We start from the raw sequence: 24,491 nt of genomic DNA on the forward strand, positions 1-24,491 counted from the left end.
GTTTAATATCTGACTTAGTTTTTTTATTTTCTAGGAGTTTACCAATTCTGCAATTAGCAATACTTTTTCTTATCTGTCTCTTTCTCAACCCAATTGAAACCCGATCTAACAGGTTAGAAATACAATTTAACAGTGGGACACTCAACCCCCCTTCTTGGGTGTTTTACTGTTCTCACCCCTGTGAACTTAAAACAATACATAATATGATGGTCCTTCTAACCCCCCTCCTGTTCTTTCTCAGACGAAAATGTTAATATCATCACTTAAACACTGATCATATTCAAATGCACACAAAACTATTCTTATCCATTTAAGAGAGGCCAGGATTACATGAAAGGTGGATACACTGAGACAAAGCAAATGTAAATGATTCAGCAGCAGCAGACACACTAATCTGATCAGTCTGACCACAGTGGTTAAACCCTTTACCATTACAAAAGCAAAGCTGTATCTTGAACTTACTGGCCAGGAAGTGCATAAAGACAAAAGCTAATGTTTGACACCTGGAATGCTTGGCTTAATCTTCTTGGCCTCAAAATGGTAAATACTGTAAATACATTTTTTCAGTTAAAAATCTCAGCTTGCATCCACAGCTACTTGTTAAATGGCTGCTTAAGTTTAACTTTAGTCATACTTATCCAGGGAAATGATTCCCTGATCCAAAATTCCTTCATAACACAGACTGTCTTTAATTTCGCATTATCATCAATAACACTGATTGCAAAACCCATTATAGCATCCGGAAGCCGGGCTAATAAGCACGCACTATTTGCTGTATTACTTAGTCCCTTCTCAGTTATTAGGAAAAGGCATCATCTGCAAATACCAGGATATATGCATTTGTTTATCTATTTATAATTTTTATAAAAATAAACTATAATTTCCAATTTATTTTATGATAAATGAAGGTTTGATGGCTAGTCCATCTTTTCACTATCCCCACTCCCTTTGGTTCGAAAACACAATGGTTATTAAACTAAATCTGCAAGTATCTTTAAAGTTAGAGCTTCAGAGAAGAGCTGCTTAGAGCATTTTGCTCTCTTTTGTCTTCCCATCATGACTCATGACATTACGATTTACTATATATATAATACAATAAAGCACATTCACATCATCATTTCAATCATTATTTTATCACTAAAATTTAGTTTGTACTTTACTTTTACTGGAAATACTTTTCCATATTCTGCTTGATAAACCTTTCATACCATTTCAACTTACTTGGACTTAACAAGTGTTCAAAAATGGTCATGAATTCTATTTTTTTTTCCTTTTCTGTAATTGCCACGGATTCTTTTAATCCTAGTGAGATTTCATTTCCCCTGGTCTGGATGCGGTTGTTGGCTCTCTCTCTTAACCTGTGTTTGAGTTCTATCTCAAACCATCGAGGTATGAGACCGGCCGCCTGTTGCTGCCGGGGTTGTGCACTTTCCGTCCAATCTGTTCCACGACCAGGAGAAAGAAGATTCTGCACAGGATCAACACTTCTGACACCAACTGTAATGGCAAGTTTTAGAGGTTAATAAAAACAGCATCAAAGGTATAAGAAACTTTCCGAACAGGCAAACTGTAATAAAGAGAAAAGGTTTATTCTTGTGAGGAGGCCTCTTTTCAGAGCCGCAGCTACCCAGCTCGGAAAACCAGAAGACCTGTTTGATTTACCACAAACATGACGTTTTATACAGTAAAACTCCTTCCTAGTTTCTGTAACTTTCCACATCTGTTGTCTCAAAAGGTGACCATGCCCCTCCTTGCCACCCCAGGGCTCTATAATTAACATAAGAAACAGGGCCATTTGTTCTACCACTCTGTGTGTGTGAGTGTGTGTGTGTGTGTGTGTGTGTGTGAGAGAGAGAGAGAGAGAAAAACATATGATGGCTATTATTCATATTAGTTAATATTAAATTTTTTCACAACAAAAATCAAACAGTTAAGACTCAAAATCATAAATAGTCAAGATGCTTCTTCATAATTTAACTTATGACCTTTGTGCCATTTTAATGCAATTTACTCTGCCTATTTAAACTTCTAAATCTATATGTGGACAGTGAAGATGAGCTAATTGATACAAATAAAAAGTCCATTTTAAACCCCTTAAACCACAGAGCAAATAAATAAGTCAGAGCTTGTTTTTGTGTTTTAACTTAAATCTAGACTGTCACACTTTATTTTACACACTGGTTGGCGAAAAATCTGCAAACCATCAGTCTAAATAAGGTGTGGCCCCTTTAAGAACTGTGCGCGCCCTCTTTAACCGTCTGCACTCTCTCAGGATGCTAATCTAGTTAGTACAGTGTAGTTCGACTTTTCCCGTTTTCCTACACATTCACAGGTACCTACGATATAACTAAACATTACATTACCATACCTCTCAATCTACAGATTCCAGCGTTTTTATCGTAGTATTTGTTGCTGTTGTAACTGTGACCGTCCTCCTGATTCACGGAGCAGCAGCAGCCAGCGCGCGCATCTCATTAGTAACCTGACCTGCATGGCCAAACGTCCGCTGAGCAGAAATCAGCTCTCAGAGCCTCAGTACGACCATTACTGTGTTATTAAAAAAGGTAAAACTGGACTTAAATCGGTTGATCAGCTATCACCATTGATTGAAAGCATTTCTGTTTCTTGAGTTGACGAACTTGACCAACTACCTATCAGATCTGGGGTGGCCACAGGGGTGGCCAATGAGCTTTCAGGGGTGGCCCTGGCCACCCCAGGCCACCCCCTAGAATCGCCAATGAACGGAAAGTAAATAACCTTGAGAGAATTAACCGAACGATGTGCATCAACACCAACAGTGAAGTCAATTAACCTCTGAACATACAAGAAATGTGATCTTTACCTGAATTGAAAAGTTCCAAGAGCACCCAAATGGGCATCAAATTGTACAGGTTTTAACAAATTAAGACATATTGTCCTCATCACCAATTGCATTCCGCTGGCCTTCCTCGTTCTGTTGCAGACGAAGTTCGACGCCACCGATGAAGGCACGAGCCCCAACAAAGTACGCCGATTTCCCTTCACTACGAGCCTTTTGGATGGCAGGCCATAATTTAGCTCTGATCTCCTTAACAGCCTGCGGAAGATCTTCAGCGAATCGGAGGCCCTTTTCCCGTAAAAATGAGTTGTTCTTTGCCGCGGCCCAGACTGCATCCCGATATGTTCTCGACAGAAAGCGAAGTATGACACCTCTTGGTTTGGACACACCCGGTTGCCTCTTTCCTAGACGATGCACAATGTCAATTGCCTCCGCCACTTTATTCTGATCTTGAGGAAGTATGGCTTGGCAGATCTGAATAGACTCGATCTTAACATCCACAATCGACTCCGGAATTCCATATAGTTTCAAATTCCATCTTCTTGAGTAGTTTTTCAACTCTGTGACTCTGACCTTAAGATGGACGACCTCTTCTTCTTCTTTCTTCGCGCATTTCTCTATACTTTCAACCCTTTTTTCACATCCTTTATTTCTCTGCATGCGAAGTCGATTGTCATCTTAAGACCCTCTATTTTCATGGTATTTTCACCTACCATTTTTTCAATGGCGTCCGATCTCGCGTTGATCGCGAGTCGAGAGGGTATCAACAATGTCCGAGTTAGAAGTAGAGCCCGCACAATCATCTCTCAGGAGAGCTTTTTTAGACGCAGGCGGCTTACAAGGTGTAGCCGGATACGATGAAAAATCATCTTCAGACGGCATCAAGGAAAGCTGGCCTACCGAGGTAGTGTAGTCATGACAGTTTGACACGAGGGGATTTGTCGAACCTGTTACCGCCTGCTTAGCTGCCTTCATCACTCTCTTTTTATCCCGTGTAGACATGTGGGTAACCGATTAACCACAACCAAACTCTGCTCAGAGACTTAATACAGCCGAATACTTAGATTTGGTATTTATTGCACACACGCACGGTAAAACAGGAGCGGTTAGGTCGCCATCTTGGAAAACCCCCCGAGAACAACGTGTCGTGAGTTGCACGATCATAGACAACACGTCACAAATGCTGATTTCCATGACATTGGCACGAGTTTTTGAGGACCTTTGTGGAGCTTGATACGTTTTAAATACGTGTTTGTTTAATTTCAAATTAACTTTATAATTGTGACATTTTACAGTGTCAGAATTTAAGGAATGAAGAAAAATAAATTAGAATGGTAAGATAGTCTAGGTCTAATTGTAGGCTAGTTAAAAATTTTGCAAACAATATTTTATTTAACCCTTGTGCATCAATTAAAAAAGTTACACATATGTAGCCTACATGGAGGACAAAAATGTCTGTGTCAAAAAACTGTCATAAAAATGTGAATCTTGGGAGCACTTAAGTTTGGTCTCATTTTAAAAAAGACCCCTGGCAGATTATTGCTGAAGTAAAAAATAATCTCTAAGTAGAACCTAATAAGTATAATAACTAAGGCAACGTCCACACGAAGCCTATCCGATGTTTTTATTCCCTCGTTCTAAAAAAAAAAAATCTCTAAACACGGGCGGTGTCTCGAAAAATATCTGCGTACACGAAACCACTGAAACCATAGACAGTATAAGAAGTGGACAGAGCCATCTCATTGGAACTCCATTGAGACAAGTGAAGCCCGTTTTTGACGATTTTTTAGCACTTCCGTTCCTGACGCGCAGACTCAAACAGAGATTGATGACGTAGATGTGACGTGACCAACCTGTCTGTCTTCTAGTGGCTGTGGCATGAGAAATCTAAATCATTCCCTTCCGAAACATGCAGAGTCCATGAGCTAGGAGCAGGAGAAACTTTTGCTAGTATTCTGATTAATTATATTGTCATTTTGCCTCCACGTTTCCCCGATTGCCCGCGAGCTTCTCCTCCTGTCCATACAGTAATCTCTCTACTGTGTGACAGAGAATCGCTTGGTTATGACGCAATCGTTAGCCTACTTTTACAAAAAACTGCTTCTACGGGGCCATAACATAAGCTACAAGGTAATGGAGCATTTAATATATTGTCGTGTTTCTTTAGAAATAAATAATGGACAAATGGGGTCTTCAAATGCCTTAGATGTAAAGTTATTCGCTGTCAAAGTGACGCCAAAATGAATGGGAGTAAATGGAAATGCTAACGCAAGTGAAGTTCTGCTACAAGATGGCAGCTCCCACTAGGCTTCAACTTCCGGTCGATGGATTACCCCCTTGATTACCCCCGACTCAATGCGATGCAGTAGACATCCCAGACCAGTATGTGGTCTGTAATTCTGCCATAGAGATGCACTAAAAATGCGAGAAGAAGACTTAGATAATGCGCATAAAACCTTGCGCGCGGTGGGCTATACAGTAAAATAAATACTAGGCTATGAAATAATATTACACACAGTTGTTATTTTCATTTTCTTTTTTAACAAGAACTTTATTGAACAACCATACATTGCCTGGTACTAAATAGGGAGTCACGATATTCGATAGTTAGGGGACTCAAGCTTGGCACAAAGAACCGGCAAAAGTAACGAATGTGTCAAATATAGACATTTTAATTGTTTGACATTTTAACTGTTTATTAATAAACTAATGTTTTCGTCATTCTTGACTGAAAAGGGGAGTTGATGTAGCCTGGCTGCGCCCTCCTACGCACTTCCGCTCAATTTCATTTTACTTCAGTACTACGTCTGGGACCGCTCCATATCCTTAGGTTTCCAGAAATCAATTTTTTGTAGGACCAATCAGTGAATAGAGGGAGTGGCTGAGAACGATGACGTTGATGTAGTGCGTCAGTTTGAGTGCAGTAATGGCAGCGGAGAAAGACGTGAGAAAAGCCAGTCGGTCCGTTGTTGGTAAAGAAACTGCTGAATATACAGAATTTAAAGCCGGATTGTTATCATCTCACCTCTTGTTGCACAACGGAGGACCAAGTGAAGGAGGCAGAAAGGTTGGAAGTTTGTGCTGGGCAGCTCGTGCACAATGACCGTGACATTTTGGACTTTAGCCTGGTGTTCGCGGTGTTCGGAAGCCCCGAGTCCTGGCTGCTAAACTATTGTTGAAGATCCGCTCAGGAGTCATGTCAGTCGCTCAGATTCCCAACAGTAAATTTACTGATTCTTGTGATGAACATTTTGAGCCCCTTTGTGTACTCGTGCAGGAGGTTGGTGTGTCAGTTTTACATGTTGTAAATCATACAAATTGGTTGTGATTTAAAAAAAATAAAAAAAAAAAAAAATTGAAAACCCATACTTTGGAGACTATATTTGATTTTCAGTTTTAGATGTCAATGGTTAATTTGTTTTAATAAAAAAAACCAACTAAATGCCATATAAAAATGTACAAACACATACTTTGAAGACCATAATTAAGGTAATTAAGAAAAAAAATACGTAATATGAAAAATTGTTGTTTATTACACATCTGCAGACAGACTGATCATTCACTGTAACTTACAACATTTGCGGCAGATCAGAAAACGACCACAGCGGCGTATTTGTAATGATTAGACACAGCTTCGACCATTGACTGAATAATCACTGTCCTTCATGTCAAATATACATTTCGAATTAATAATTGTTCCTAGATTAACAAAACCTGCAGCTCTCGTTGACTGAAATCCTATTGTAAATTTAATCCTCTGATCATTCGGAGTTCGGACTTGTTGTTTCTTTTACTGTCTATGGTTGTTTCCAGCCGTTTCGGCGCATGACATATGTCACTCACGACCACACATTAGCGATTGGCTATGGCAGATCGTGAGTGACTCTGGGCAGATCCAATAGATTTGAACTTTAATAGTGAACCCGCCTACAAGGAAGGAAACGTTTCTCAATTGAGGGAGGCCAGACTCTATGTACAAATGAAATGTACTAGAGTCTGGTTGAACCAGGCTAGAGTTGATGATGCTCACTCGCCACTTCACAGTATTGTGAACGCGCCTATAGAGTAGGCTAATGCACTTCATACGGATTAGGCTATAAGAGAGTTATCTGTTTCTTTTCGTCTTGAATTGTTGTTCGATGTTGTTTAAACATAGACATTTCAAGATTTCTATATATTTCTTAGTTTCGGTTCATTTATGAGACAAGCTCCAATTCACGAGCAATGCAAGTTATATTGCGCTGGGTTATATTGCCATGTCCTGCATTGTCTGCTTATATTGCCATGTCCTGATTATATTGTCTGCTTTAGCCTATATTTGCTTATTCATTAAATCCAGGTAACTGGTTGACGAAACATTTATTAAAATTAAGATACAATTCATACAAAAACTAAATTCACAAAACTTAATATGGTCAAAATTAGGTGTCCCGATATATTGTGCATATGCACGCTGTTCACTTTTCATAACCAACATAGATTCAATAAAAAAAAAACGTTAACACTTTACAATAAGGTTCATTAGTTAACATTAGTTAATGTATTTACTAACATGCACTAACCATGAGCAATGCATTTGTTGCTGCATTTGTTCATCTTTGTTAATGTTAGTTCATGAAAATACAGCTGTTCATTGTTTGTTCATGTTAGTTCACGGTGCATTAACTAATGTTAACAAGATTTTAATCAAGTATTAGTAAATGTTGAAAATAACATTAACAAAGATTAACAAATGCTGTATATGTGCTATTCATTATTAGTTCATATTAACTAATGTAGTTAACTAATGTTAACTAACGAACCTTATTGTAAAGTGTTACCAAAAAAAAAACATATTTAAACTTAAATATTAAACTTAATACATTTCTTTAATTCAGGGTCCACCAACTAAAATTCAAGGCTTTTTAAGACCTTTTTAATACCATTTCAGATGAAATTCAATGCCAACTTCGTACCCATTCCGACAGAAGTAAGAGGGGGAAATGTCAAATCTGTATACATTTCAAACCCTAGAAAATAATTATGTACAAGGAGGCTACTTGGAATTAAATAAAACATTTTACTAAATTATCAGTCATATTTAATACATACACAACAACGTTAGCTCGCACGTGTGTGTAGGCCAGTGATAATTTTACTTATTGGTCTTAATCACATTTGAATCATCCTGTTTCTTATAGTTGTAGTTGACGAAAAGTCTTAGCATTTTTTGTCAACTTTTAGTCAAACTGCGGTTACTTTACTTTATTAATGTAGTCTTTAGGCATAAAATGTCATAATTATTCTCTCTAGGCCAATTCAATTAAGCGTATGATAAATTATTGATATTGCACTCTTTAGCAGTAGCACGTGTGCAGTTCTACATAGTTATCCCTTTTCCTAAGTTCAGTGGTTCTCCAATGTTTTAGAGCGCCGTACCCCCTGTAGCCCTCTCTCTTCCACTTGACTAGCCTAGACTGCACTCACACCTTTTCCATTCAGGGACAATATTTGTCCCTTTTAATCAATTTTTCCATTTCATTTTATTTACCTTTATAATACCTTTAAAAATGCTTTAAATAAAACAATGTTCATTAAATATGCAATGTTAAAAAAACATTAAAATCGCCATGGTGGCGGTAACTCGCTATCTTTATGATTGAGTCGAGTCATTCATTCATTGAATCTCACGATTCGTTCAAAGCCACATATTTCGTAATAGAGCAAGCCTGACAATGCTGTTTTAAATGTAGTAGGCTACATGTACATCACTTAATGTTACCATTAATCTTTTCTTTTTTACTATTGTATAAAATCAATGTCACATTTGAAATCGTTTAGATATAAACATTGCATTCTTCTGCTGAATATCAGCCTGCGTTTTGATCGCAGATTTAGTCGCACAAACAGCGCAAGCGGCTCGTTACAGAACACAGACCGACTGAATGACACTTTAATTTAAGTAGAAGATCGCTGCACTCCAGCTTGTCTGTGTTTTCAGATAATCCGCGCTTCTTCAGCAGTGCGCGCGCATGGTTGCCAGATAACGTTACTAGGCTATTGAAAATATGTTCTTTTAACAGAAAAGCTCTTATTTGGGGTTTAAATTCTGTCATTTGTGGCCACAGTGGATTAAACAAGGCTAGCTATCTTGTTCTGTACCTCACTTGCAACCATAAGGGTGCGCACGCGATCCTTTTTCGTAGAGTGCGAGGGTTCACTCAACGCTGCATACATTTAGAATTAGCCTACATTAGTTAATTTTGTTACAGTATGAACTTAATCCTAGGAAAGGCAAAAAAAAAAAAAAAAAAGAAAAAAAGAAAAGAAAAATAAGACCTTTGTAACTCGCAGTAATCTAATAGGATATGATTAATTTTGCCATTTTGTCCCCCTATCTGGTTCTGTATGTATGTAAGAAAGGCTGTAGAACTTCCATTTATAATTTGTTAGTTTATTGGTGGTACAGAAAACGACACAGTAACTCTTCGGCATGATTGTCCTATGTATTTCAATGAGCGCCAAGGCAATGTTTTCCCCCAAGGGCTAAATAATTCACATCACGTGACGGGGCGTGTGAACGCCCCCGGGTTTGATGTGAACCGCAGTGGCCAACTGGTTGGGTCATTGACCCAGTTTTTAATTAAATAAGGGCAATCATAACCTATTACAGTTAATTTTGCAATGTACCGTTACCGGTCGGCAGCCATAAATGACTCGCAATATGACATTTTTGTCATTCAAATACATGTGATGGTCGCGCTGCTTTCCCCCACGCCGACCACGCCCCCCAACTATGACGCGTTGCCGACTGTATTTGAGACGATCAAATTCAAGACTTTTTCAAGGCTCTTAAGACCTGCGGGTACCCTGTAATTGCTATTGCACCTAACCTACAGAGAAATGTAATGTCGGAGTGGAACATTACACAAATTTTTAAATAGCCGTAATAATCAAATCATTTCCCATCGATCATCGAATATTATTTTTGCTTTAAATCCCCATCCCTACAAAATACGAAATGTCTTAATCAGACAACAGACCAGCACCATAGCATACGAAAGAAAGTATAGGCCTAAATAAAATAATAATAATACAAAAAAAATATTCCAAGTAAATAATTATTATATAAAGGAATACAATAGGCTCAGTAGTTTCTGCCGCATTATAATAATATTATTATTATTATACAAGCAGTTCGGCAGTTGTTGTTGCTGTTTTCTGATTTTCATATATTCAATGAATCTCTACGCATTGCTGGATCTACAGAGAAGCTGCCATTGAGAAAGCGACAAGCCAGCTTAGGACAGCGCCTGAAGAAGCCGGCCGTCTTCGCCACCTTCAGTCATCTGTGTGAGCTACGCTATCCGGCGACGTATTCTTTCTTGCAAAACTTACTGTCTAAAAGAGCAGCAAGTGTCTTTTTCAAGATGCCTTGCACTTTCACATGCAGCTCTCGCCCTCTCAAGGGGTGGTGTGCTCTGCGACACACTTCCGATGTCGACCCTGCAGGCTTGGCTCGAAGTGTTTAACCACTGAGTGAAAAATTCAGTGGTATCAGTATTGTTCAATACTCAGAATTTTTGGTTTGAGGATTGTCCTCAAACAGAGCACTAATCTGTTTATTTTTAAGTTACACATTCTACATTGATTAAAAAAGAAACACATTTTATACAAAAATGTTTAACTCTAATGAGAATAAAGTTAGCATTGAAAATTTTATGGAAAACATACAGTACATAGGCTATTGATCTAATATATGTAGCACATACCTAAGGCTAATGAACAGGCTTGCGATGTCAAGATTGCAATTCTGGAATGTGTGTGTGTGTGTTTTTGTGTGTAGTGCAGGCGCGATTGAACAGTGTACACATACTCCGTCATTTTGCAAACTGTTTACTTACAAGTTGAAAAAGTTTGGCATGAATAAAATAAACTTAAGAGGAGTGAGTAAAATGTAAAGGCTGGTTTTGCAAAAGATCCGCATTCAGACCAAAATAGCCGACTTCCCGTTGGGCTGGCTTAAAGTATTTTGGCCCGATGAGAATCTATATAGGCTATGTACCGAGTTTCATATCAAACACACATGCAAGTGTGTTTGATTTATGGACCAAATTTTCAGACTAAGTTTATGTACCAAGTTAATTTAATTAATAAACTAATTATATAAAACTATTGTCAATGCACTACAATTAAACTGGTTATATGTCTTTACTAATATATATATATATAAAAACTTATTTAAAAAATACAAGGCTTAAGACATTTATTTTCTTTTATGCAGGCCAAACACACAGCAGTGAAATGGTTAATCTAGCCCCTTTGCACGTCTACTGGCTAATAAATGTGATGTGTCTGACGAGTTTCATACAATTTAAAGCATGCTAAGAGTCACAAAAGCATCCTAAAAGAATTGTTAAGTTTAATGCGTTGCCACGACAACAGTATCAAAGATATCAAGAATCCATTCATAGGTCTACATCTGCAGTATGTTTACATTATACAGATGAAGTTTGAAACAAATCGGGTTAAAATAAGAGGGTGATTTCAAAGCATTTTGAAAGTGACACACTTCCTGCTGCCAGTTGGTGGCGCTATAACTTTGACTCACAATAGTCACATCCATGTGATCGGCCTCTTACAGCGAACACACTGCTGAAGTTTCATCAAGATCAATTAATGTAATTCTAACTCAGCAGTTGGAGCAGTAAAGTCATAATCCTCCCTCAAGTCTCTAGTTTAGATTTGTCTTTAAATAAGTAAATTAGTTATTATTATGTAATAGCTGATCCTTTTGTCATTCACTTATCTGTTCAAAGAGTTAATGATACATCTGCACCTGCTATTCAAGAGATTTTAACACCAGCACCTACCCACCCAGTTTCCTGTATGCTATTCTAGGGCAAAAGTTTCAAAGTCCTTAGTAGATTTGAAATTAAGCATCTTATCATTTGCTGGCACATGTTTATTTAAGCCACTAAGTGCTGAATTAAGTAAATGTATTGCTCTGTTTGCATTATGTATTAAAAAGAGATTGTTTTGTTAATTTAATTATTTATGTTTTGTTCATTATTACTGTAATTGTTAATTAATATTGATAAGGCACTTTCCATTTACAGTTCTCAAGATGTTCAAGGGCTACCATATGAAGTCCAGAGGGCCAAGGAAATCAATCAGATGTTTGGACCCAAAGGAAGCTCAGATGCATATGATGTCATCTTTGATCTTCACAACACAACCTCAAACATGGGCTCCACCCTCATTCTGGAAAGCTCAACAGACCTCTTCAACCTTCAGATGGTGCATTATATCAAAGTAAGAAACTAGTTACAACTATACTGTACAAAGTTATTAAATCAATTTAGCATTTTATTTTCATTTTTTTTCCAGCAAGATCAAAAATGGCAGTAAAGACAGTTATAATGTAACAAAATATTTCTATTTTAAATGCTGTCCTTTTGAACTGTTGATTAATCAAAGAATCATGGAAATTCAGCTTTTTGCCATCACAGGGATAAATTACATTTTAAAATACACTAAAATGCAAAATGGTTATTTTAAATTGTATTATTTTGCAATATTTCTGTTTTTACTGTATTTTTGATCAAATAAATGTAGCCTTGGTGAGAATAAGTGATTACTTTCAAAAATGTAAATCTCACTGAATCTAAATCATTTAAATCTAACTGACCTAAACATTTGTTGCATGTATCCTATACTGAGCATTAAATTATTTACCAAAACATACCAATACCCACATTTTGCTTAATATCATAAAATAAGAGCTTAAGTAAATAATCTTTACACAGACACCTGTGCTCTTCCTCCCTTACAGAAAGCTATGGCCCCCCAGACCTGTTCAGTACTTTTAAATGAACACCCACAGCTGAAGTATTCAACCACACGTTCTGTGGCCAAACACCCAATTGGTAAGTACAAAGTTGTGTAAGTGCGTGCACATGCGCATTAAGAGTTCATTCTATAGGTATGCACGTTTGAATATATGTGCACAGGCATATAGAGTGAAAAAACCAACCCTCAATAAACTACTTTATAATTTATAATAAAATTTTATAATACAGAATTTTATCGTTTCAACGTGGCCATGTGAACCGGAATTATTCTGACAACGATTATCTGTACAGAGGTAAAGGGAAGGAGGCCTTCACAGGGATGGACTAGTGACACTTGTCGACACTTGTGTGTCGTCGTCGCGTCCAGACACAGTTCCTTCATCAGATCTGGATACGGCCTGGATCCGGTGGACTGCGGTAAACCTCGGGATAAACAAAGAGATTAATATTAGCATAGATGCCTATTAGCGTAGATGAAAGTACATCAGGATTTATTGGAAGTGTTCCCGGTTCCGTCTGACCTAATCTATGCAGCCTAACGCCCGTTTCACACATACTCCGTTTGCAGTAGAGCCCGACCGATAAAGGATTTTGAAGGCCGATACCGATACAAATATTTTTTGGATCTGATATTCCGATATATCGGCCGATATTTTTTGAATTTTTTTTAATTCAGAAATGCGCAACAAAACATTAACAGATTTCCCTAACATTAGCTATTTGTAGTTATTTATGAGTTTTAACTAAATTAATATGATAATGCATTTTAAAAAGAAACGTGTTTCTTTTATTGTCACAACAGAACAGACTGATGATAGTGGCATTAGCTAGCTTATGGTTAGCTAGTCTATGATGAGCCATAATTTAGCAATGGATTACGTCATACTGCAAATAGTAAAACATACATGAGATGATACGTCTCATTGCTATAACTGTCACGCGCTATTAAAGAAATACTTCAGTCACATTGTCAAAAGTTAAAAGGACAGTCAGTCAACTACACTGTAAAACAACGTAACGTAACTATTACTAGCTAATTCTGCTTCACTCTCGGCTTATTTAACAGCAGCAAAACTGGACATGATAGTCACAAATTTTGTCATGCTTATTTGAGTTAAAGGAGAACTCCGGCGAACAATGAACCTTTGGTCTAATTAAACATCGGTACATAGTCAACCGTTCTCTGAGATTTGTTTTCATGTATCGAATGTAAAGAGTTTTATCTCTAAAAACAGTTTAGCGTATAATGCTAGTAATAGGGGCATTGACTAAGTGTAAAAAGAAATCACTAGTTAATACCACTAACAAGGCTCAAAATAGCCCCACACTAATGCAGTAACATAACGAGGCTCCATACATGCAAAACGAAGCATTGAGAACTTTGTAAGTGTACAGACCGTTTAATAAGAAGATACTTTATGAAGACAGTTCACTTCGCGTATACAAACAGGAGCCATCTTTAAAATTGTCTCGATAAGTCAAACCACGAACGTCGTGCTGAGTGAGCTGAACTGTATGAAGTTCAGCAAACTTCTGAACTGTATGAACGGCGTTCGGGGATCGACTTATCGAGACTATTTTTTAAGATGGCTCCTATCTGTATACACGAAGTGAACTGTCTTCATAAAGAATCTTTTTATTAAAAGGTCTGTACACTTACAAAGTTCTCAGTGTTTCGTTTTGCATGTAGTGACCCTCATTATGTTACTGTGTTAGTGTAAATTGAATAAATTCAATTTAGCTTTGAATTGACAGAGTTTGTCTGCTTCCCGGACAATGTTAGGAAGACTGTTCCAAAGTTTTAAATAGGGTGCTAAATAGGAAAAGGATCGTCCGCCGGCAGTCGATTTGAATATTCTAGGTATTATCAACAGGCCGTAATTTTGAGATCGCAATTGTTACAAACTGCTCCGAGACAAGAAGATGGTTGAGGATCCAAATGCAGTTTATTAAGGTTAATCCAAATCTTAATCAGAATCAAGGCAAAGGTCATACACAGGTAGTGATGTTACGTCTGACACCGACGCTCCGAAGCTTGCTTCAAACTCGAAAGGTCCTTGTAATGAACCACTGCTTTGGAGCTTGTATCATTACCTCACTAGTCACGTGAAAATGACGTCTGAAGCAAACACACTGGTTCACTTCATAGTGAACCGCCTGACTGCTTTGACAGCCCGATCCAGTGTTGACAGGTTTGAAACCTCACGGCTGCATTTCTCATAAAAGTGAAGCCAAACCATGGCAACACCGTGGGTTAATAGTACTCGGTGTTTGGATTGGCGTTATTATTGAGAGTGGATTGAGTTTATTTTAGTGTTGTGATGGAGCCATCGAGAAAGTCGTTTGCAAGTTTGGGAACACTTTAAACTTATTTTCCCGAATAAGATTAGTTCTACCAGAAAGACTCGGGAGATAAAATGATGTAACAAAGCATCCATTTATTGACAGCCCAGCAAGCAATTATTTTCAAAGTATTTTGGCGTAGGCCCCGTCCATAGATCGTAATCCGAGGGTAGCAGATCAGCATTTCCTGCCTGAAGACGAAGGCAGGGGCGCAGCCGATCCCCCGGGAAGTGTAGACGGCACCAACCTGGTGGTGGTGGGGAGGGTGGAGGTTGTTGTCGCGTCGGCATCTGCGAACTCAAACATGTGTAAGTACCGATCTTTTATACCACAAGAATAAGAACATGATTGGATAACCTGAATGTAACACGTGACGCGGTAATTAAGTCTTCCCGGCAGAACTTATGCTAAAGCTTTCATTTCTACCAGAAAGACTCGGGAGATAAAATGATGTAACAAAGCATCCATTTATTGACAGCCCAGCAAGCAATTATTTTCAAAGTACTTTGGCGTAGGCCCCGTCCATAGATCGTAATCCGAGGGTAGCGGATCAGCATTTCCTGCCTGAAGACGAAGGCAGGGGCGCAGCCGATCCCCCAAAAGTAGGTGGATTGTAGATCCATCGGGACGGGGCCAGCCTTTCCCCCAAAATTGTTGTCATGAATCCTAAATGTTCCTAAAAGAAAAGGGAGATACCATAATTAGCATGATGAACATTAGTCATATACCCATGTATACACTAAGTAGACCACATGGATATGATCACGATAATCCAGACATGGACGGGTCTCGATAGCCCACAGATACAGGCATAGACAGATCTTGATAGACCGCACAGATACAGCCAGTAGACCACAGATACACCACGATATGCCAGACTTCGACTGGACGCTATAGACCACGGTTCACCAATCTCTGCCCCAGAGGGCCACCAGAGCCCAGCTCCGACCCCGATCAAAACACACGCACCTGTGAGTTTCTACTGATCCTGAAAACCTTGATTCGCTTGCTCGGGTGTGTTTGATCAGGGCCGGAGCCAAACTCCGCAGGGACGGCACCCCCCCAGGACTTAGACCGGCGAACCCCGCGATAGACTGTAGATACAGCCCCGAAAGCCAGACGCATACTGGTCTCGTTAGACCACGCAGATATAGCCACGATGGCCAAACATGGACAGGTCTTAATAGAACACGATAAAGCCACATAGGCCGGACATAGACAGGTCTCGAAAGACCACATATACAACCACGAAAGGCCAGACATAGAGAAGTCTCGATAGACCACAGATACCGCCACAAGGCCAGACATAGACAGGTAAAATACACCACAGATACAGCCACGATAGGCCAGACAGGTCTCGATAGACCACAGATACAGCCACGATAGGCCAGACATAGACAGGTCTCGATAGACCACAGATACAGCCACGATAGGCAGACGCAGACAGGTCTCGATAGACCACAGATACAGCCACGATAGGCCAGACATAGACAGGTCTCGATAGACCACAGATACAGCTACGATAGGCCAGACACAGACAGGTCTCGATAGACCACAGATACAGCCACGATAGGTAGACGCAGACAGGTCTCGATAGACCACAGATACAGCCACGATAGGCCAGACGCAGACAGGTCTCGATAGACCACAGATACAGCCATGATAGGCCAGACACAGACAGGTCTCGATAGACCACAGATACAGCCACGATAGGCCAGACACAGACAGATCTCGATAGACCACAGATACCGCCACGATAGGCCAGACACAGACAGGTCTCGATAGACCACACATATACGTAGCTATGATGGCCAGACATAGACAGGTCTCGAAAGACCACAGATACAGCCACGATAGACCAGACATAGCCACGATAGGCCGGACATAGAAAAGGTTTCGATAGACCACAGATACAGCCACAATAGGTCAAACATAGAGAAGTCTCAATAGACCGCAGATACAGCCACGATGGACTCTATGCACGGCGGGATTTCCGGTGAAGGTTTAAGGATGCTCAATAACTTCCGCCGATCGTAGAGTCCGATGCAGTACCGATAATTTATATTGAATTTATACTCCATGTTTTAACAAAAAAACGTTAGTCACGAAAACAGATTTTTTAAATAAACATAACTATATAAAATTTACATTTGAACATATGAAGGTTTTGTTTCAAAGACGAGAGGACAGTAAATTTTGAAGACTCTGCCATAATCCCGTTTCCTCGGTTTTCCTCCGCTTTAATCTTCCCAACCGGAAACTGAAATGCGGAACTTATGCATACATATAGCCCATAGGCCAGACATAGACAGGTCTCGTTAGACCACAGATACGGCCACTATAGCCAGACGTAGACAAGTCTCCATAGACCACAGATACAGCCACGATAGGCCAGACATAGAGAAATCTTGATAGACCACAGATACAGGTGTAGACAGGTCTCGATTGACCATAGATACAGCTACAATGGGCCAGACAAAGACAGGTCTCGTTAGACCACGCAGATATAGCCATGGTGGCCAGACATAAACCGGACTCGATAGACCACGATACAGGTATATATATAGACGTTTCGATGGACCACAGGTACAGCCACAATAGGCCAGACGTAGACAGGTCTTATTAGACCACGCAGATATAGGCATGATAGACAGATCTCGAGAGACCACAGATACAGCCGCGATAGCCAGACTTAGACTGGACTTGATATACCAGATACGGCCATGATAGCCAGACATAGACAGGTCTCGATATACTATAGATACAGCCACGAAAGCCAGACACATACCAGTCTCATTAGACCACACAGATATAGCCACGATGGCCAGACATAGACAGGTCTCCATAGACCACACGGATATAGCCATGATAGGCCAGACAAGACAAGGTTTAATTGTATATGAATAAATATATGGCTATGGTGCCGCTTAAAGACAAGGCCACGCAAGACCATTGCCTGATACCACCACCAGTAATTGTATAGAATTTACCTGAATATCACTGAAGAGCTTGCTGGGCTTCAAGGATGATTGGATCAGCTCTTAGTTATGACTCGAATGCAGAGGAAGACCATATGCCGAGGATTTTGATGGCTGCAACAGAACTACCAAGTTCGGCCACTGTCATGGCAGCCCCAGTCCTGTAGGAATGTCAGTACACAGGGAGGAGGATAGACTGCAGCTATTGAGGTCGGAACTGACGAGACCCGAACCAGGTTAAGAAGGTAGTGCTCCGTTAGTTATGATAAATCGAAATTTGACCATAGATGAGAATGGGCAGAATTTGAAAATTTATAAATTGATAATGTGATACAGACCTTTATAGTCATTCTTAGTTCTTGAGAAAAAGAGGAAGGAAATAAGGGATAAACGTAATTAGAGAAGACCATGGGGAAAGTCGGAGTATTAACTCCTGGAGATAATCCCCTGAATGTATGAGCCATGAACGTTGTGACAGACAGTTACAATTTGAATAACACTAGAAAAGAGACCATTGCAGACAGACGTAATCGAAGGGGTTGAATGGATTTTGCTTCTGACTTGGAGTGTAATGCTGCCGTTCAAGCATAAACAACCACTGCAAGGTTACACACTCAAAGTTAAAAGAGTGAGAAAAATTCATTTAAGAATTACTTTTAAAGATTATAACAGTGCTGGTAGAAGCTAGTGACATCCTCCAGGTTAGTGAATCACAAACTAAATTTACATGAATCCGCCAACAGGACATGATTTACGATATAGACGATGAGGCAGAATGACCTAATCGGTGACTAGAGATAGCAACGCATGAGCTACATATTTCATCGATGGAATGATGACTTTATGTTGACACTTCTTGAGACTCCATCCTGTGTGATTCTGATTGAAAGAAAAAGTTTTAAATTGCGGTGATAGTTAATCGAAGCTGCAAACGTGCTGTTGAAACTTTGACTACTTTTATAATTCATAGGTTTGCTATGCCTTAAGCAACAGAGAAGGTACAGTGAACAGACTTGAAAAATTTAGGATTAAAATACTTTTTGAATTTGGCTACTGATCACTGAATTTGGATGCCTGAAAACGAACTATGAATGGACAAAATGTTAAATTACAATTTTCATAATTGTATACAATGAAGGAACAGCCGGCCATGATCGGTACGTGAAAGAGACTCTAAGTGATACATGATCTGTTGTCTCCTGATTGTGGAATCCTTTTCTCAGGTGTGAAGCATATGACTGACATGGCTCCTGAGTTGCTCTTGCAGAAATAGCCCCATTCATGCTGGGAGATCGCTGGCCACAGCCAGTTGAGACTCTTGAATAGAATGAATGATGCATGAAAAAGTAAATCATACAATTGAGCGAAGACAATGTCACTGGAGCCTCCTTCACTGACTTCTCATAAATAATACTACGGTAATATGACTATTAGTTCTACTGAGTTAACAGTTTTGACTAAGTATGTGGCTTTAACCAGAGCCACGCAGCTGCCTTGATCCTTTAGACTGCATTTCTCTGAAAATTAATGTGAAAGCACCCCTCACATTAATTCTTATTCCGATCACACATTTCAATGGATTATGTAGTCACCAGAAAGGTTGAGTATTACAGTGATTGTACACAATTCAAATGTTGTAGAGTCATTTAAATATTAAATGACTTAATATGAATTTAAGTTATAGCCTAATATGTGAAAATAGTTGTTTGTAAATTATTCTTACGCAATTAATAACTTGCTGCCATTGTAGATATGATCACTGCAGAATAAGCATAACAGCCAAATTATAAACTTGCTCTCTTTCGCTCAGGTTTATTTATTTATTTGTTTATTTATTTAATTAATTAATTAAACGCATGCGCAACCGAACTCTGGTAAGTGAGCAGACGTGATGATGAGCACGACCCGTGCTATTGCAAAAGTATAGAGCTCTTAAGAACTCAAGCAGTTGATTTTTATAAATCAATTACACAGATGTTAGTAGGTATTTGTAAACTGCAAATGCGTGGTATTGACAACGCTGATATTATTAGATCACGACTGAACATGTGGAATATCAGACTGACGGAAACGCAAACTTTGCTTACACTTGGTGCGAGCATTAAAGGGTTAGTTCACCCAAAAATGAAAATTAAGTCATTAATTACTCACCCCCATGCTGTACCAACCCCGTAAGACCTTCGTTCATCTTCGGAACACAAATAAAGATATTTTTGATTGAATCTGAGGGCTGTATCACTCTTCCATAGACAGCCTGAGGGACTGCCTCTTGACGGCCCAGAAAGTCATTAAAAGAAAAGGTTTAAATATTCCATGTGCCAACAGCGGCTCAACTATAACTTTATCAAGCGACGAGACTACTTTTTGTGCGAAAAAAAAACGTAAATAACGACTTTATTCGACTTTCCATTACTTCCTTATGGGCGCATGCGCGAGAACTGAGACGAGACCGTTCTTCTTCGACTACTTTTTGTTACCGGCTGCTCACCGCTTAGGAGTTTTATCGCCCCCTACCGTATAAGATGACGTACTGATATAGCCGGAGGCGCAAAACGTTCTGTTTACAAGCAGTACGTCATCTTATACGGTAGGGGGCGCTAATACTCCTAAGCGGTGAGCAGCCGGTAACAAAAAGTAGTCGAAGAAGAACGGTCTCGTCTCAGTTCTCGCGCATGCGCCCATAAGGAAGTAATGGAAAGTCGAATAAAGTCGTTATTTACGTTTTTTTTTCGCACAAAAAGTAGTCTCGTCGCTTGATAAAGTTATAGTTGAGCCGCTGTTGGCACATGGAATATTTAAACCTTTTCTTTTAATGACTTTCTGGGCCGTCAAGAGGCAGTCCCTCAGGCTGTCTATGGAGGACTGATCCAGCTCTCAGATTCAATCAAAAATATCTTTATTTGTGTTCCGAAGATGAACGAAGGTCTTACGGGGTTGGTACAGCATGGGGGTGAGTAATTAATGATTTAATTTTCATTTTTGGGTGAACTAACCCTTTAAGGCGAGCTATCCGGCCCGTCTGCATTGTGCAGATCAGCCGTAATGATCACATAGCGTCACGTCATCGACATCGTGGACGCCAATTTTAACCATGATTTCAACTCGGACGTGTAGGAAGCCATGGAGAAATACTTACCTGAATAATAATAATAATAATAATAATACATCACACTTGTATAGCGCTTTTTTGGACACTCAAAGACGCTTCACATGGGACAAAGACAAAATAAAGCAAAATAAAAATAAAAATAAATAAATAAAGGTGTTCTAAGGAAATGCTAGTTCGAACAGGTGGGTTTTGAGTGCTGTTTTGAAATTTGATAGTGAAACAGAGTTTCTAATGCATGTAGGGAGTGAGTTCCAAAGGGTGGGGGCAGCAATGGCAAAAGATCAATCCCCCAATGTCCGGCGATTTGTGCGGGTGATCTGAGTAAGGCGGTTTGTGCCATATGAGCACAGGTGACGGGTGGGTTGGTGCTGTACCAGGAGTTCAGTGAGGTAGGACGGGGCCAGGCTATGGAGGGACTTGTAGGTGAGGAGGAGGAGCTTATATTGAATACGATAGCGTACAGGAAGCCAGTGGAGCTGCTGAAGAACGGGGGTGATGTGTTCCCGGGACTTGGTGTGGGTGAGCAAGCGGGCGGCTGAGTTCTGGATGTATTGTAGCTTTTGTAATTGATTAGTAGGTAGTCCATAGAGAAGGCTATTGCAGTAGTCGAGTCTTGAAGTTATGAAGGCATGGATGAGGATTTCAGCTGTTGACAGGGTTAGGGAGGGGCGAAGACGGGCGATGTTGCGGAGGTGGAAAAAGGATAGTTTAGTGACATGATTGATGTGTGTTCGGTAAGAGAGGGTGGAGTCCATTATGATACCAAGGTTTCGAACGGAGTGGGAGGGGGATACAATATGTCCATCGATAAGAAGACTGAAGTTCTGTAGTGTAGAAAGGAGTGATTTTGGGCCGGTGATAAGGAGTTCAGTTTTATTGCTGTTTAGTTTGAGAAAGTTATTGTCCATCCAGGTCTTTAAGTCGGAAATGCAATCGGTGATGGTGGAGAGGATAGCCGGGGTGATGGATTTGGTGGATATGTAGAGTTGGGTATCATCGGCATAGCAATGAAAATGGAGTCCATGGTGACGGATGATCTTACCGAGGGGAAGCATATAAATGGTGAAGAGGAGGGGGCCAAGCACGGAACCTTGGGGAACACCATAGTTGGCAGGGGAGGTGTGGGAGTTGCAGTTATTAATAGAGACAAAATGGTGACGGTCAGAGAGGTAGGAGGTTAGCCAAAGAAGTGCTGTGCCAGAGACGCCAATAGATCTAAGCCGATGAAGGAGGACTGAATGGTCAATAGTGTCAAATGCAGCGGAGAGGTCGAGGAGGAGGAGGATGGATATGGAACCAGAGTCAGCAGCGATGAGGAGATCGTTTGTGACTTTAAGAAGGGCTGTTTCTGTACTGTGGTGTGGACGGAATCCGGATTGAAACGTTTCAAATAATTGAGAGGAGTGGAGATATTGGTGGAGTTGTGGGATGACGGCACGTTCCAGAATTTTTGATAATAGTGGGAGATTGGAGATGGGTCTGAAGTTGTCCAGATTGTCAGGGTCCAGGCCCGGTTTTTTCAGGAGGGGTGTGATGGACGCAAGTTTTAGTGGGGATGGAACGGATCCAAAAATGAAGGAAGTGTTAATGATGTTGGTGATAAGAGGGATGAGGATTGGTTAACAGGCTTTAAAGAGCTGTGAGGGGATCGGGTCAAGCTGGCAGTTGGAGAATTTCATAGTTGAAAGGAGTTTGGAGGTGTCAGAGGGAGACAGAGGAGAGAAAGAGGAAAAACTGTCAAGTGTGAGGGGAGTAAGTTGATGTTCAGGGAGCGGAGAAACTGAGGAAGTTGATGTTAATGAACAATGTATGGTATGGATTTTGGTATGGTAGGATGACAGGAAGTTGTTACATTTGTCTGTAGTGAAAGTGGAGGTTATACTATCCTTAGGTTTGGTCAGTTTTGCAAATGTGGAGAATAGGGTGCGAGCGTTGGAAGAATTTGAATGCATGAGTTGTGAATAGTAGTTAGCCCGGGCATTTTTGAGAGCAGAATTGTATGTGGTTATGGCGTACTTATAGGCTTGGGCATGAACAGTGAGGCCGGATTTTTTATGAATCCTTTCAAGTTGTCTTTTTTGTCTTTTGAGAATGTGAAGATCCGGGCTGTACCAGGGTGCAGAGTTGGAGAAGGAGACTGAGGCAGTTTTCAGCAGGGCTATTTGGTTGAGGCAGGTGGAGAGTGAGTGATTGTAAAAGTTGACTAGATCGGAGGCAGTTGGAGCAGAGGGAAGCGAAGAAGTTGAGATGGCATGGGATATGGAGGAGGTAAGGGCGAAGGGACTAATGGATTTCAGGTTTCGAAATGTAATTGTTCTGGTGTGTTTGGCAGTAGGACAGGGGGTGATGATATCCAAAGTGATAGCCAGATGATCAGAGATTCTGAGGTCGGTCAGTGAAAGGTTATGTATAGTGAGAGAGGGTGTGGAACAGACCAGGTCAAGGATATGTCCGTGATTATGTGTAGGCGAAGTGACATGCTGAGTGAGGTTGAGGCAGTTTAAAATGTCCAAAAAGTCAGATGTGAATTTTGCTTCCGGAGAGTCGATATAAATGTTAAAGTCACCAATGAGGAGGACGGACGGTGAAATAGAGGACAGCTGAGTTACAAAATCTGTGAAATCGGAAAGAAATGATGAGCAAGTTTTGGGAGGGCGGTACATGACTGCGGCAATGAGTGATTTGGAACCAGGAAGTCTGAAAGCCAAATGTTCGAATGAGGATACAACCGGGATGGGGATGGGGCGGATCGAAATAATGCTGCGGTAAATGACTGCAATGCCACCACCTTGCCGGTCCAGACGGGGATTATCAATGAAAGAGTATCCAGGTGGAGTGGTCTGATTTAATGCAATATAGTCCATGGGTTTGTGCCAGGTTTCAGTAAGACAGAGAAAATCCAATTTATTGTCAGTGATGAATTCACAGAGGAGCAGGCTTTTATTGTTGAGTGATCTTGTATTGAATAGCGCTGTCTTGAGAGGCTTTTGTTTTGAAATCCAAGTGGCGGAAGTTGAGACGGGCAGGAGGTTAGATGAAGTCACGTGATGAGTGCGCGGATGACGTATGCAGATGTTGTTGTTGCGCCGGTGTCCAGGCGGGAGTGAACTACGGCTGGACCAGAGAGAAGGAATACTGTTTTCAGCGTTGAAGTAGTAGGAAAGATTACGACGGGAGCCTCGGTGGATATAAGGGCGACGACGGAGAAGACAATGTTGTTGCAAAGTAGAGATGATGTCCAATGAAGGAGGTGCGTAGTAGTTGAATCCGAGGAGCTGTGAGGACGTGAATCGAGGCGCCATGGTCAGAGCCGTAGATAATGAAATCCACAGAGAGGCCAGCAAAAAGGTCGACAGTAGCCGTGATTGCTGTAATCACTGCAGAAAACAGCGGGGATGTGCCGAAGGCGA

General features: G+C 40.3%; 1 protein-coding gene and 1 pseudogene across 2 annotated transcripts in view; one reads left to right on the plus strand and one right to left on the minus strand.

Annotated features, from left to right (window-relative positions):
- Positions 1–24,491, plus strand: part of aspa (aspartoacylase) — a 285,896-nt gene that overhangs the window by 12,478 nt on the left and 248,927 nt on the right. For both annotated transcript variants that reach the window (XM_089129993.1, XM_089129992.1), the window contains exons 2-3: positions 11,917–12,112; positions 12,633–12,726. In XM_089129993.1, coding sequence (XP_088986119.1) covers positions 11,917–12,112; positions 12,633–12,726 — 290 coding nt within the window. The remainder of the gene's footprint in view (positions 1–11,916; positions 12,113–12,632; positions 12,727–24,491) is intronic.
- On the minus strand, positions 15,639–17,116 carry LOC148981659 (uncharacterized; annotated as a pseudogene).

This window comes from Pimephales promelas, chromosome 4, assembly GCF_988280905.1.
Source record: "Pimephales promelas chromosome 4, fPimPro1.hap1.1, whole genome shotgun sequence".
Lineage (NCBI taxonomy): Eukaryota > Metazoa > Chordata > Actinopteri > Cypriniformes > Leuciscidae > Pimephales > Pimephales promelas.